At 40.5% G+C, this 15,563-nt stretch overlaps 1 protein-coding gene across 1 annotated transcript in view; it reads right to left on the bottom strand.

The window, feature by feature from the left end:
* ablim2 (actin binding LIM protein family, member 2) overlaps positions 1 to 15,563 on the bottom strand; it is a 68,965-nt gene that overhangs the window by 45,707 nt on the left and 7,695 nt on the right. The window contains 1 exon segment of the mRNA XM_034217856.1: positions 11,727 to 11,885. Coding sequence (XP_034073747.1) covers positions 11,727 to 11,885 — 159 coding nt within the window.

Raw genomic sequence — 15,563 nt, 5'->3', positions numbered from 1 at the left:
TCAAAAGTAACTCAGTTACTTTACTGATTACTTACACCAAAAAGTAATGCGTTACTTTGAAAAGTAACTTTTTCGTTACTTAAAAAAAGGGCTCCCATTAATTATAGCCTTCATTTCAGTACTGTTATTGCATTGGAGAATAATACAATCTGTATCAACTTGACATGCATTATATGCAATCTGGATTGCATCGATATTAGCTGGCTTTCCATTTTTGTATATTCTTTCTCCAGGTAATTGGAAAAAGTTTTCCGTCCCATATGCCGTGTGCCGCCCGGACATGCTATCATGCTAACTAGCTCCCTGAAAGCGGGTGACTCCACTGTAGCAATAGCCTGCATGTGTTCTACAACATACCGTGCAATGGCTTTATCGACTTTTCCCTGGCTAGCAGTCCCTTGGTTAAAATCCAGCCGCTGTTGCTTAGGTGGAGGTGGAGTGGCGTCGGCTGAGTCTCTGTGGTCTTAGCTACTAGCTTCGTCCCAGCATGTTGTTTTTGCAGATGTTTTAAGAGATTTGAATAACTGGTTTGGGCAGTAGATAGGATCTTTGACCCGCCAGGACACAACTTACATTTAACAGAAACTTTCTTTTCTTTGTGGTCGACAAAAGTGAAATAGTGAAAATATCTCCAGGTGGAGAAACTAGACTTGAGCTCCGCCGCCGCCATGATAGTCTTGTTAGTAAACAACACAAACACGCCCACAGCCCGACTCTCCGCATGTGACACAGGAAGTATCTAAGTACATTTACTCAAGTACTGTACTTAAGTACAGTTCTCATCTCTGTTCGCCTGGCTGTTGACTATACAAAAAAACTAACGGAGTAACGCACCATGTAGTAACGGTAACGGAGTTACTGAATTAAAAAAGTAATGCGTTAGAGTACTAGTTACTGCCAAAAATAACGGCGTTACAGTAACGCGTTACTTTGTAACGTGTTAGTCCCAACACTGCTCGTGAGTAGCTTGTTTTGCGCGCTAGAATATTGACCCTAATCTGACTCCATACCAACATCCCCCACTTTCATCACTTACAACGCCTATGTCAAAAATCGGCCCTGCCAGTACATACAGTGGCAATGTCTCAAGATTTAGCAAAAATACACCTTTATTGAACATACATTAACACAAATGCTACAAATCCACATAACAAACAAGAAGAGCCGCTGCTCCGCCGCTATTTGTATATAGGGGAAACACTGTAACTGTTTCGTTGATCATCTTCCCCAAAGTGCTTACCATTACAGAAATGTGATGTTCCCCAGAGCACATGATGTCATGAAACCCTTCTAGCTCCATCTGTTGAAAAGGACCAATGAGGCTGCTCTAACACCTTCAGTTTCCTCTTTAACTCTCACTCTTCTTTTTTGTGGTATTAAAAATTAGTAAAAAAGTGACATATTGAGATCTTATGCAACATCAATGTTTTAAGGCAGAGAGAAACTACGTCTATAAGAGGAAAGCGTGTCGGTATTGTTTTCCCAATTGATGTGTAATTGGCATTGAGAAATGTCTAGCTTAGCAGACTAAAACAATTCCATGAATAGATCAGCTTTATGGGGAAGCAAGTGGTTTTCAATAAAACATACCACTGTTTTTAAGGGTGTGGTGAGAGGGGAGTCTATGGATGACAAAGAAGGAGCTGTGTCTGATATTAATGAGTCCTTTCATGTCACCATTCCAACTTTTATACTCTGTCTACACTAATGAATGTAATGCAGGCTTGTCAACATCAGGGTGTCACCCCATATTTTTCCATTTGAGTATTCCAATGCTATTTGGGTGAAGTTCTTTCTGAGTAGTTTGGAATTGTCCTCAGCTCTGTGCTATTGATGGTGTCAGATTAAAGCAGACATAACAGGATGTAGTGAGGCAGGCACAGTGGAATCCTAAATAAATCACAAATACTCAGCAAATACCATGACAACAGAAATGAGTGCTCATCAGATGCTGCAAAACTAAAATATGCAATATAATAATAATACAAAAGAATATCAAATGTTGGCCGTGGACTAACATTAACATTAATTATAACATGATGGATTATCCTTTTTTCATTTAACATTGTCTATCTATTGAAGGAATCTTTCGTACAATGAATGACAACACAAACTGTTCAGACAACTTTCAAAATGCGGTTGATAACTGGGTTTGATGTGGCTTTTTTTGCTAGTGTTATTTTGAACGCCTTTAAGAGTTTCAGCAGTTTGTTTCAATTGAGCATATTCTCACCATGTGGAAAGTTAGTAAAGGCCTTGTTTTGTCTTGTTTGTTTTTTTACTCTAAATTGAACCCATAGTAGTGGTGAAACGGTCACCATATTTTATTTGGAGCATGTGGCCAGAACATAGCATCTTTAATTTACCAGTCAATGGGGGTCCTGATCTGAGGCAGTCCAGCAGGTGACCCCAAGTACAAACATGTTGCTACAAACACTCAGGCTGTGTTACTATTTGCAGCCCAGAGGTACCCTGATTTCAGGATAGTGCTAAGGAGGTTAACATTAGCTCCCATTAATGCAGTCCTCTGCTCTGCCTGGTGTTAATTCCACATGGCTGGCTGCGTGTTGACACTCCTCCCTCAGAGCTGCCCCCCCCAGCCTGCTGGCCAGCACTCAGCCTAGTTGTAATTGGCAGTAACACAGCAATATAGTCAGGGGTCACTATGATTATTATTATTATCCAGGTTAATCCTAATATCCTGAATATAGTGAATGGGCAAGAGGTTTGGTAAAGGAATGTATGTGTTTATGAAAGAAGATATTTCACCTGGTTCATAAACATGTGATATACGTCAAGAAAATGTCCCGCTGCAGGACTAATACAATAATTCTGATTCGGGATTCTGAAAGCTAAAATAACTATACTGTGTTGAATTCAGATGTCTTTTCATCCGTGTTCAGCCCCACCATGCCTGCTATGGTTTATTGTATTTCCACCCTGACTTTCAGATTCATGCCAGTCCACATATGGATGTTTGAGTAGCAAAGTGCACATCCAGCCCGGAGAATCAGCACATTTAAAAACCCACATTTGTTGGATATTTCATTAATGAATTTATAGATAGAAGAATTCCCAGGCCTTTTGAGCTGGTGGAGTGAGCTCCTATGAGCTCTTGTGACTGATTCCTCTAAACCAGGGGTGGGGAACCTCCGGCCTCTGGGCCGTATACGGACCGCGAGACCATTTGGTACGGCCCTCGAGGTAATTTATAAACACACGCAAAAAAGAAAAAAATGTAAGAAATCTAGAAGAATTAAACAAGCGACTGCCTGTTTTTCCTGGCCAAGGTCAGGGTCCTTGAACACAACACGAGCCTAACGTGTCATCACGTGGTATATGTCTCGTTCAGTTTTTGAGTGGCTGTGTCTTTAGTTGAAAGCCCAGTGGTGATCTGTTCATCTGTCATACTGAGCATACAGTCAATACTTTCTTTGTTATTAGCATCTGGTTAGCTAGCTATGCTAACGAATATAAGAAGCTTTTTCTCCAACCAGTGAGGTAAAGGCACATCTTTATATGATCATTATAGTTATAAAAAAATAAGAGAATAAAGTAGACAGGTATAACATACTATATGACAGTAAAAAAAAGTTGTTATTAATAAACAAGAATACAGTTTGAAAGGAGAGTGATTTGTAAAATATCCATAAAGAAAAAGTAAATCTGTTTACAGTTCTGTTTCATCTGGGTGTTGAGAGATGTATCCATAAAGCTCTTCATTTTGCTCTCAAAGTGCACCAGATTGATGCTTTCAACTTCAACATTTAAAAAATAATCTTCCGGGGGAGCATGCCCCCGGACCCCTCTAGAGGAGGTTAGGTCCCCCCCACCCCACTTAAATCATGTCCACATGGATAGGAAACTAAATACATTTGCACACATCTTGTGTCCATATCTTTCTGTTTTGGTGGTCATGCCACGCACGTGCATGCATGCGTGAGTCATGGCAAGATATCTGGATTAAGAGGTTGCTTTTTCTTTGCACAGCATGAAAGAAAGGTAAAATGAATGGGCTGTGATTTTAGTATTTTTAAGCAGAGGTCAATAATTTGTACGGCCGTCGGAGGATGTTGAAAATTGAAATGGCCCTTGAGAGGAAAATGGTTCCCCACCCCTGCTATAAAGGGTATTAATACTTCTCATCTCCTTAAGTTATCCAGCCCCATGCTTACTAATTAAGCCTTTAGAACAGGGGTGTCAAACTCAAGGCCCGGGGGTCAAATCTTTTATGTGGCCCACAAGAGCTTGCAAAGAATATAATATGTTTATTATACGGTTACATGGCGATTTACAGAAGCACGTTGCCCATAAACTACATGTACTGTAGCACAATGCATCTCAAATTTGACTTTTTTCTCAGAATTAGACTTTTTTTCTTCAAAATATGCCTTTTTTCTTAGAATGTGCCCTTTTCTCCGAATTTGACCTTTTTTTTAATGTTATTTTTTTTCCAAAATGTCACTTTCTTTTATTTTTTCTCCAGAATTTGGCTTTCCTTTTTAAATCATTTGGTGACATTTACACTGAAGAGACTTGCAATTATTTTCCCTAGACTTCTGCTTTCAGACGTAGTTAATTATGAAGTTATTACCCTATCCGATAATAATCCTATGCAGAGGAAATAATGTAATATAATAAATTATTTTATATATATAAAATATTTATATATGTATTTTATATAGTCTTAAAGTTACAACCGGTCCTTTGAGTGCAACCATAATGCTGATGTGGCCCGTGATGAAATTGAGTTTGACAGCCACATAACTTTCCTAGTGAAGAAAACATGCTCTGTTCATTTAATCATGACCTCCAGTAACTGTGAAATAGTGACTTTCAGCTATTAACATCTGATTACATTTGTATGAGTCATATCTGTATGTATGACCCAAAAGTGTGTAATTACCACAATTTGCTCATTTCTTCTCAAGGCTGCAGCCACACAAGGACGATAACGGTCGTATCTGCTACAGTTCTCTATCAGATAGACGGTTCAGCCACACGAGGCCGACATGGAAACGCAGAAAACGATAACGGGTCCCAAGGTGGGTAGATCTGTAGACGAAACGCTCTGGGGGGCCAAGCGGCTCCGTGATTACGCCCTATAACGATCATTTCCTGCTAACGATGACGCAATAGCCCCAGTGTTTCGAGCCAGGTCCCGGTGTCTCGCAGGACAGTGCACCCAGCAGGAGCTTCCAGCTAGATTTGATCGATATGGACATAAACGCGAGTGAAGTCTAATCGGACAGGAGAGGAGACACACAGCTCTGCATGATAACCTGCAGCTCCGCCCGTTGGAGCGATGAGCGGAACAAAACACCCACTTCAAGTTAGATCATCACCCTTAGCTATTTTAATTACCTCTCAAACTACCTAAACTAGTTATAAATATGTTTATTTTTACTGTCGGGTCACTCATTACTAGATCAGCCAGCTGCATGAGACCACGGATACTGACGGGCTGTCAGGAGAGGGGGAGGAAAAGAGAGGCTCCGTCCTCCGTGTATTATTCTTATATTATTATATAGAGTCGTTATTCATTTGTTTTAAAGCTCAATAAATAACAAAGAAGACCTTTGACCGGCACTTTTCTAATTTTGTCCGGAACATTTAAACTTTAACGGACGTGTTTGACCGGCGAAAACCCCACCTCTGCTGCTAAATCCAGCGTGGAGAATAAACAGAAGGGCAACCCTGGCAACCATGCATGCGCGAGAAGTCTTCTTCGTTGCTTTTGGTGTATTTTGTGGCAGAAGTACAGCGCCACTTACAGGCCCGGCATATGTACTACAGCGTCTCCAGCGGTTCGAGCTGTCTCGTGTGGACAGACGCGTTTCTGGTGCCTATTGCGTGTGGACGGAAGACTTTTTGGATAACGATTTTGGTGCGTTTCCGTTATCGTCCTTGTGTGGCTAAGTCAAAGATAAAAGCTTGGCATGAAGGAACAAATTCAGCCCAATTATTAAGGCATCACAGTATTAATAACTGCACAAAATTAATAACACATCATGGATTAGGTCATAAACCATAAGCCAATGAAGAAGTACAATTATATTATTGTTAAAATATGTATAGATTAATATCCTAATAAAATAAATGGTGCATGATTTCCTATCTGCCACAATGTTCCCTAATCTTCACTATTTACTTTGCAAGTCCAAGTTGTAATAAATGACAAACAGATGACACATGCGTCATCTATCGGCTCTGCACACACCCTGCTATGTCCTCCCATGTTTCAAGATGGAGGAGAGGGGGGGGGGGGCAGGGTGTACAGACAGGCAGTCTGCTGGTCAGTGCAAGTTTGAAGGCGATAAACTCAGGGAGCTGCCAACATCGTTGCAACACCAATGGTAGCCTAGCAACCTGAGAATGTGTTGGCAACAACAGAAATCTGACACAAGGCTCGTGCTGAGGGTCTGGGAGGGGCGCACACAGGGCTATAAAGTTCAGTCACAGCCACCACACACATATAACACACACGTTTAAAGTATCTGACACTCACCACCCAACCCAAAATACACACAAACACCAACCCGCTTTATACACACTCATTCATACAATCATTAGACATTACTGACCCATCCGTATTCACTCTCTTAGCACATTTTCTCTTGTTGTCCAACTACCAATAACAGCAGACCGGCGGCAGACATACGTCTCTGGGCGGGCATTTGATTTACCAGGGCGGGCCCACCCACCCCGAAACTTACATTTCCCGGGATATCTGAATTGTCAACGGCGGCGGGCGCTCGTGAATTGTTGTTACGGAAACAGAGGGGTTTTAGGTTGCCATAAGGCTGTTGATGGTCTTATTATAGGCTACATCCATTGGTTGGTTTTGTGGCACATTTGTAACGCTGTGCCAACTTGGGCAAGCACGCAGGCAAACTTGAGGAGCGCACACAGGGTGGAGAGGTGGAGTGAGGGAGAGAAAGGGAGAGAGAGAGAGAGATATTGAGCGAGGCAGAGAGCGTGTGCAGCGGTCTGCTTGCGCACAGAGCCGGAGTTTGTGAGAGAGCCGGCTTGAGAGTCAATTTCTCTTCAAAATATAATTGATTGCCAGCCTCCCTTGTCCCTGGCTGGCTTGCTAGCTCGTTGGTAACGTAACTGATTTCTTTTGTGCCTGCATCTGGCGCTGAGTTGCCATATTCCTTTCATGAACCACTTCCTGATATCCATTGTTGCAGATACATATAAATGATAATAGCCAAACTAACCTAGCAAGAGTAAACTGACAGGCTGCTGTGCCGCACCTCACTCAAAAACCCACACGACTCAACCCAGCGAAAAACCAGTCTCGCGCGCAGCCTTTCATTCAGAATTTCATTCAGAATTTCATAGCAAAATAAAAAAATGATATTAAACTAATCTTTCAACATAGTTTAAAACAAAAATAAATATTAGGACAAAGCCCTACAAATAACAACAATAAACATAATAATAAAACAATTAAAATGTTGTATTCAGCCCTTAAAACAGCGGGCCCAAATCCTGGATGGGCGGACCCAAATCCTGGATGGGCGGGCCGGGTCTGAATAACAGTATGATTATAAATAATTTGATAATAATGGAGAACACGTATAATATTTCCACCAAAACAAGCAGGTATATGCAGGTTTGCTAAATACAGAGAACCTGCTAGAAAGAATGTGATAGACTTTGTTTATTTTGCCAGGAAGAAGCCTGCTTCTCTGTCCTATTTCCTGGTGTCCAGCACTGGAAGCAAGGTAAGTGAACGGTAGAAAGGTAAAAAAGTAACATTGGTTACCCTTCAACATTTTTTTTTACTAATTCAGTCACACTTTTAAATTATTATTATGCAAAATCAATGTTTTCATGTATTTTATACATAAACATGTGTCCCCTCTGTGTAAAGGAAAACGGAAATGATGTGACGAAAATATTCTCTCTCTTTTTGTCCTGATCTATTTATATAAAAACCTGTCTGAAAATGAGCTGATCAGATCTTGGCAACTTTATGATGTCATAACGATTTTTTGGCTTAACTAACCATTAGCCAATCACCAACTAAGGTAACCCCCACCCCCCCCCCCTTATCACCTGAATCTCCTCCTCGAGCACCATTGTGTTATTTTTCACCAAATATCTCTCAGAGGGGCGTGGGGAGTGGCTCATTATTTTCATCTAAAGCAGGGATGGGCAACTTTGATGGTGGTGGGGGCCACATAATTGATGTACTGGCCACCAGGGGGCCGCAGATTCACTTGGAACACACACAAATTCCATGTGTTGTATGTAATTATTAACACATATACTAAGTCTGACATCTTCATTGACATTTTACAATCTTTCAGGGAACATCCTCTAATAAGCTCACTAAACAAATATCAGTTCACAGAAATGTTATTTCATTTTTACAAGTGTTTGTATTGAACAGGTTATTAAACAGTGGAATAAAACTATTTTAAACTATTGGAAAGCACGGAAAATGTGTGTGTATTGAGATTAACCATTAGATGACATACACATGAAGTCATGAACACTAACCCAGACATTAGTTGTCTAACTTGAACCTAAAACACTTGTAGCCTGTCTCTGCATTCCCCTTATTCCACAATAAGGGGAGTGTCAACACAGACACCTGTCAGCCAGCACTCTGCTGTTCCTCAGCGCTGCCCCCCCTCCCTCCCGCTGAAATTATGAATGAAAAGCGTAGTAATCATAGATAACACGGCAGGGTCCGTGACAGTTTGTTTTCATCTGATTTCAAATAAACAAAGTCTTGGTTTTTAGAATATTAAACTTGTTTCGCCAAATTCAGATGATAAATACAACTTGTAAGTTTGTAAAGGCATAATTACAAGAGGCAACTTAACGTCACAGCAGGCATAACAACAGCCGGTGTTTCTTCTGAGCGTTTCCCCGGGAAACACAATACACACAAACGCGTCACAGATTTGTTCGCGGTATTTGGCTGCCGAACGAAATCATGTAAGCAGCTCGCGACGTAACTAGGAGTCTAGAGCAGTGGTTCTCAAACTTTTTTCAATAATGTACCCCCTTTGAAAAAAAAATGCAGCCAAGTACCCCCTGATCAGCACAAAAATGATTTGTTAAGGAAAACATTCCTATATAAAGAGGTACAGTACAGTGCTGCACCATCAGTGTCTGATTTATTAAAACAACAACATTGTAACTGAGAAACACTTAAATGCTACATTTAAAATGTTTACAATCCCTCACTAAATTCATGGCAAACCAATTTTAACATCATGCAATAACACTGAGATGACATTAGTTGCATTGAACTGATCTTTTTAATAAGTTGTACTTACAATTCAGTGAGAAACATGGGCTTGTGCTTCACTTTGTCATTCTGACAGGGAGGCAAATTGCAGTTATTACACTTCGCGTTTTGAAATATGTGTAACTCTGTTAATATAAAATAATTATTTATTTTGGGGCGTGGGGAATGAAGAAAAAAAAGATATGAGCATTTTATGAGCATGGGATTTTGACCCCTCATATAAACATATTATGCATAATGCTGCGCTATACTTTGTGGCCACACGCCGTTGCCAAGCAACGCTTATTGTTTAGGTGTCCTTTGATAAGCAGGCAGTCATATGTCATTAGCTAGCACTAGCTAGATCTGATAGATTTGGACATAAACGCGAGTGAAGTCTAACCGGATGAGAGAGAGATCAGATCAGCTGCTGCTGACGGAGAACACGCAGCTCTTCCGGATCACAGCTGTGACGGACCGTTGAGCGGAGCAAAATACACTAAGAGTTAGACCTAACACACTTAGCTAGTTTATCTACTCTGGAACTAGCTAAACTAGTTATAAATATATGTATTCTTTACTGTCGGGTCACTCATTACAGGTTCAGCGAGCTGCACGAGACTGACAGGCTGTCAGGAGAGGGAGAGGAAAAGAGAGCACCCCATTTATTTTTCCCATTTTATTATCCAGAGTTTCTGTAAACCTTTGAATAAAGTAGTTCATCTACTATTAGTAGTTTGTTTAAATGTTTTTTTCATTAACATCAAATCAATCTCACGTACCCCCTGCAGTACTCCAACGTACCCCTAGGGGTCCGTGTACCCCCATTTGAGAACCACTGGTCTAGTGGACGGTATCAGTACTACAAGTTTTAAAAAAAACAGTGTGTAAGGATTATTTTATCTTTTTGGTTCTTTCAGATTATTGCTCTTTTTATTGACCTCTACGGAATCATATTAATGTCTTTTCAACACAGCGTCTTTGTGCTCACCCGTAGTTGTTTGGTTTAAGTACGTTTTTATGATTTATTTTCATAAAAAGCTCCCAAAAGAATCTTGACAAATAGACATAAGTTTATATTATTCCCCACCCAAAGGGTCATAATGTATTATCTTTTAGAAAAAGCTCTTAATTATTGTGTCTGCTTCAAGAGCTCCATGTAAAAATCAGTTCCTTAACAGTAATTGATCTTCATTAGGAGCCTCATCCCAATACCCCTCCCCGACTCCTCTCTTCCCCTCCTCCGGGACTTGACCCGGAAATCGATCAAGACACGCCATTTTGAAGGACGTCCCAATAGCTGAAATGCACACGGAGGAGTCGAGGAGGGGTGAAGGAGGAGACGAAAGGGAGGATACACGAGAGCAGACTACGCGGAAGTGTTTTCACTACTCGCTTATAAAAGCCCCGCCCCCACCTTCACAGCTGGTTCATTTCAACAGAGGAAAACCGACAACTGGAAGATGAGTGGAAAAGTGTCACATAAATGTATAAGTGCACACAGCTCTGTGGGAATTATTATGTGCAATTCATTTCTTAAGGTTATACTAACAATTTAAGTCATGTTTAATGATCTTTACCATCACTGAAACATAGCTATTAAGAAAGTTATTTCATAAATGGCTAGATATTGATAAATAACAATTATTTGTATTGTTTTGTGTTAAGATATTCACGAGTTAAATTATTTAAAATGCACAGTCCTGAATGTGGGGATCTACAGGACACACATTTTCAGAGTAAAGGCTTTCCCATTATTATAATTTTACTGAAATGTACATTTTACACCAAAATGGAACACAAAAGCAGGACCAACCATCATACATTGAATTCCTTGACTAACAAGAGAAAGATTCATTTAAATAAATATTTAACAACAAATGGGCCGGTTCTAAGGGGTTCTTCAGTTCAGCCCGATGAGAGGGGATACAGCTGTGCACATGTCATCATTAACAGACGTCGTTTAAGAGTGACGTTTGAGTGAACGAGGACATCCCAATTAATACCTGAGGACTCCTCTGTCCTCGCGTCACCTCCTCGTGTCTCTCGCTCGCATCTTACGGAGGCAGAGCTAAGACGCAAGGAAGGGAGGCGAGTGAGGGAAAGGAGGAGTCGAGGAGGGGTATTGGGATGAGGCTAATGTATATTTTATCTTATTAAAAAGTTAAAATGAATTGTTTTCTGCCACAACTCTTAATTTTCAGAATACTTAGTCAAAAAGATAAACGACGTTAGTGTTATTGGTTAAAATCCACATTTTAATGATTTCACCATAGTAGTAAGCTCATTTTTACTTATGAAAGTATTTGTATATTTGATCTAGAAATGGTAGATATTGGAACGTTTTCAGTTGAACGCAACAAAAGGTCCAAACTAGCTATGTTCCTACTTTACAAGCAACATTCCTGTCTTATGGTATCCTCTTAGGGTGTGGAACTTGAAGGTTGTTTGGTAACAGCTGGCGAGGACATACCTTTACAGGCGAAGCACTTGATGTGGAAGTGTTTGTTCTGGACCCGCAGAGCCTCTCCTTTGCAGGGCTTGCCACAGTTCTGACAGGGGACGGGCCCCCCCCCTCCAGTCTTCTGTTTCTTGGGCTGCTCCAGAGGGCTGTGGACCTGCTGCTTGAATACTGCAGGAGACACAGAGACAGGAGGAGACCATTTAATGTCCTGTGGTAGTGTACAGTGTCAAGGGGTAGAGTGGCAGTTCAAACATAAAATACCATGATGGTTTGGGGTTTTCGTGGCAAAATTGGTTTCAGTAGTTAAAATTGTATTAAAGGACATTATGAAAAACAAAATACCTTCCGCTAGTTACAACACAACACTACCCTAAATTGTATTATCATTATAAACCCTTCTTTTGGAGGGGGGCCACAGGGGGTCAAAGCTCATTGCCCCCCCCCCACTCCTTCTAGAACATTATACATATTGCTGATGACGAAACCAAAAACTGTAAAGGCGTTTGATGCAATACTTAATAGAATAACATCTGTGTTGACACAAGAAGAGTGACGCTAATAGACGCCACTATTTATTCTTAATACGGTTTACCTTCTGAAGAGCACAATGAGTAATATCCTGACTGCAGAACATACCTCTAATTTTGGAAGAGCATTTTCAACTAAGGACTATTCTGAGGATCAGGGGGAAGATTGAGGGCTAAAGATAGCATGATCTAAATCAGTAATCTAATTAGTGGAAAAGAAGAGGATTGTGGGGGAAATACTGGATATTTGGAAGATAAATATTTAAGGTATTGAAATATATAATGTCAAATACTGCTTGTATGTAACCTAATCTTAAACAAATCTGCATCAACTCTGGCCTTTGAAACACTTATAAATAAAATGTGTGTCTCGATTTGGTTCTTCAAGCTTCATTTTAATTCAATTCTAAAGGTCTCCTATTATGCTATTTTTAGGCATATATTATGGGTCTCAGATATATAAAAAATATATAAAAACATGTCTATGATGTGTTTTGCTCAAAATACCAAACAGATCATGCATTTTATACATCCCTCATATCCCTCTATTTCAGCCCTGTTAGAGAACTGCTGATTCTGGGTCAGGAGGGGGAGCTTGTGCCTGCTCAGAATTCTACCAACTCTAAATGCTGCCATATCATGTTCCAAACCACTTCAAGGATTATTTTTGAAACAGTATGGAGCTCAAATGCTTTTTCTCTCGCGGGTTTACCACAAGGTGAGTTCCTTTTGTTATTTCCTGCTTCTTTACACATACTCTCTCCAGTACAGGTTAGCTCTGAGTGTTATCGATGCTTGCTTATGTAAACAAAGACCATATTACGTCCAATATACAGTCGGGCATTGTTTCTGATAGCAACGTTTTTAATGCTGTGGGTCCACATTTCAGATATTCCGTCATATCGGACGCAAATCTGGATCAGCTCCATTGTACCCCCGTTTTGAGAGATCTGGGAACGGAGGAAAAGAGAGAGGGGTTTTTTTGACACTTTTTGAGTTCCCTGACACACCGGGGACACATATTTAGGTATAAAACACATCAAAAAGTGCATTTTGCATGATAGGTCCCTGTTAATGTTTATAGGCTCCCATTTCAATATCACGAAAACCAAGTTATCATTTAGGATGTCACATCAGGCAAGGGTATAAAAAAACAACTTTCTTATTCCTCTTTTATCTTTGACTCACGACACACACAAACACTTCTATCACTTCATGTACTGTAGTTATAGTTATGTATGTTTATTCATAGAGACTAACCATCACGTAACCAAAACACATATCGCTAACATTAGCCATGAACCAGGGAGCAGCTCTGTCTCTATCAGGGAGGCAAGGCCCAACACACACACACACAAACACACACACACACATACACACAACAATTATGAGGTGATGTCATACATCTCCTCAGTACGGTTCTCTCCTCTCACATCAGAACCCACAGAATAGGCTCCCATATGGATGGCTTCAGTCCTGACTGGGGCATTGGCTAATGAAAGGCCCTTTGTGTTCTCAGGAAACAGGCCTGTTGTCAGACTGGTTTCACCAGGCCTCCATGGTTACCAGTAATTGATTTAGAGAGAGAAGGGGGCATAAGGATAAGACAGGGAGGATCCTTCTTTCAGGTTTGCAACATTCATAGGGTGCTAATTGGGTGTTTTATTGGCACATCACTTATAACATTGTTTTACTTTCCTCAACTCTATAATGTGGACAAATAAAAGGCACATTTAGCTAACGTCACACTATTCTCTCTTCATTAAAGGTGGGGTAGGTAAGTTTGAGAAACCGGCTCGAGATACACTTTTTGTTATACTCCATGGAATGCTCTTAACATCCCGATAGCAATGAATATCTTAAGTGCTTTGATAAAAAAATCATAAAAAAACGTCATCTGTGGAAGCCGTGGTAGTGTAAAAAGTACAACCAATCATCTGAGCCGGCTAAAGTAACTGGATGGCCTACCTGCCTGTCAGCCTCCCATCGGGGCACAAACTCATCTCGTGCCCTCATTGGTCATGTGCGCGTTCGTGTGTGTTGGAGGAGGGGCTCTGTAAGGAAGTGGCAGATTTTATCCGGTTGTGTATTTTCAAATTCTAGCGCACTCAAGCTGGTTTCTCAAACTTACCTACCCCACCTTTAAGATTGGAAAGAGTGCTGCTTCTTAATATTATTTAATTTAATCAACGCAAGTCACTTTTTCCAGTCGGATCACATGCCAACTCCAAACACTTTAGTTGGATTTGAAACAAACAAAGTGTTAATTTGTCTATGCATTTAAAAGTTGGGTAGCATCTGTAAGCATAACGACTAGAGGCAGATGTGACATGGTTTTTATATCTGTAAGAGTTAAACAAACAAGACACAACGCGATAGATTCTAAACTTTATAAAAGAGTCATGCTAGCTGTTTCAGTCTTAATGCTATTCATTATATTTGGTTGAGTTGAATCTTCTTTTTTATTTATTTATTCTCATCTTGTTCTGAGCATTTTTAACAAAAAATGTGAAGCATTTGTTGAATTGAGTCTTGAATCCATCTGATTCCACACTACTCTCCCTCCACTGTCTCTCTATTGGATTGATTCACATGCTTTCTTATGTATTTCTATAACATATTTCAAATGTAATACCAATTATACTACAACACAGTACTATATACTGTTATAATTATTATGGTTTACTTCCTCTAAGCACCTGTATTTATTTCTGACTGTTGTTATGACCGGCTCGTTGGCCACAACAGAAAAACCAGGAGAGATGCTCAAAGTTTCCAACAATCTCCGCACTTTATTCGGAAACACTAAAAAACCGCAGAGAGGGGACGAGGGGAAAGGATCACGGTCAGTTCCTCCGCAGCAGGCTTGGAGAGAGTCAGGGCCGCCCTGTGACTGCGGGCAGCTGGGCTTAAGTAGCACCTCCGGCCAGGTGTCCCCGATCACGCTGATTGGCTTCTTCAGCTCCACCCCATCGCAGGACCTGCAACATTCACACACACTCACAGGCCCCAGGCTCTGGGGCCGTCACACTGTGTATTATTAAAAATAAAATAATGTTGTAAAATTGTGATTAACAGAATTTGCAATAAATAAACTTAAAATAAGAAAAGAATGATGCTAATTCTAAACATGTACACTTCCAAAGAAGCAATTTGGATTTGTGACCTGCTTGGTTTAGGGGTTACTTGACAGGAGAGTAAAACCAACAGCAGTTTCCAGATCCACAGGAGCCACACATTCTTCACTTCTAAGGACCTGACTCAGTAGCTTTATAGTGTGTCTGTGAGTCCAAGACAAACACATCCTCCAAACCTCTTA

This window comes from Gymnodraco acuticeps, unplaced genomic scaffold (genome assembly GCF_902827175.1).
Source record: "Gymnodraco acuticeps unplaced genomic scaffold, fGymAcu1.1, whole genome shotgun sequence".
Classification (NCBI taxonomy): Eukaryota; Metazoa; Chordata; class Actinopteri; order Perciformes; family Bathydraconidae; genus Gymnodraco; species Gymnodraco acuticeps.
This window is presented reverse-complemented; position numbering and strand designations above follow the sequence as displayed.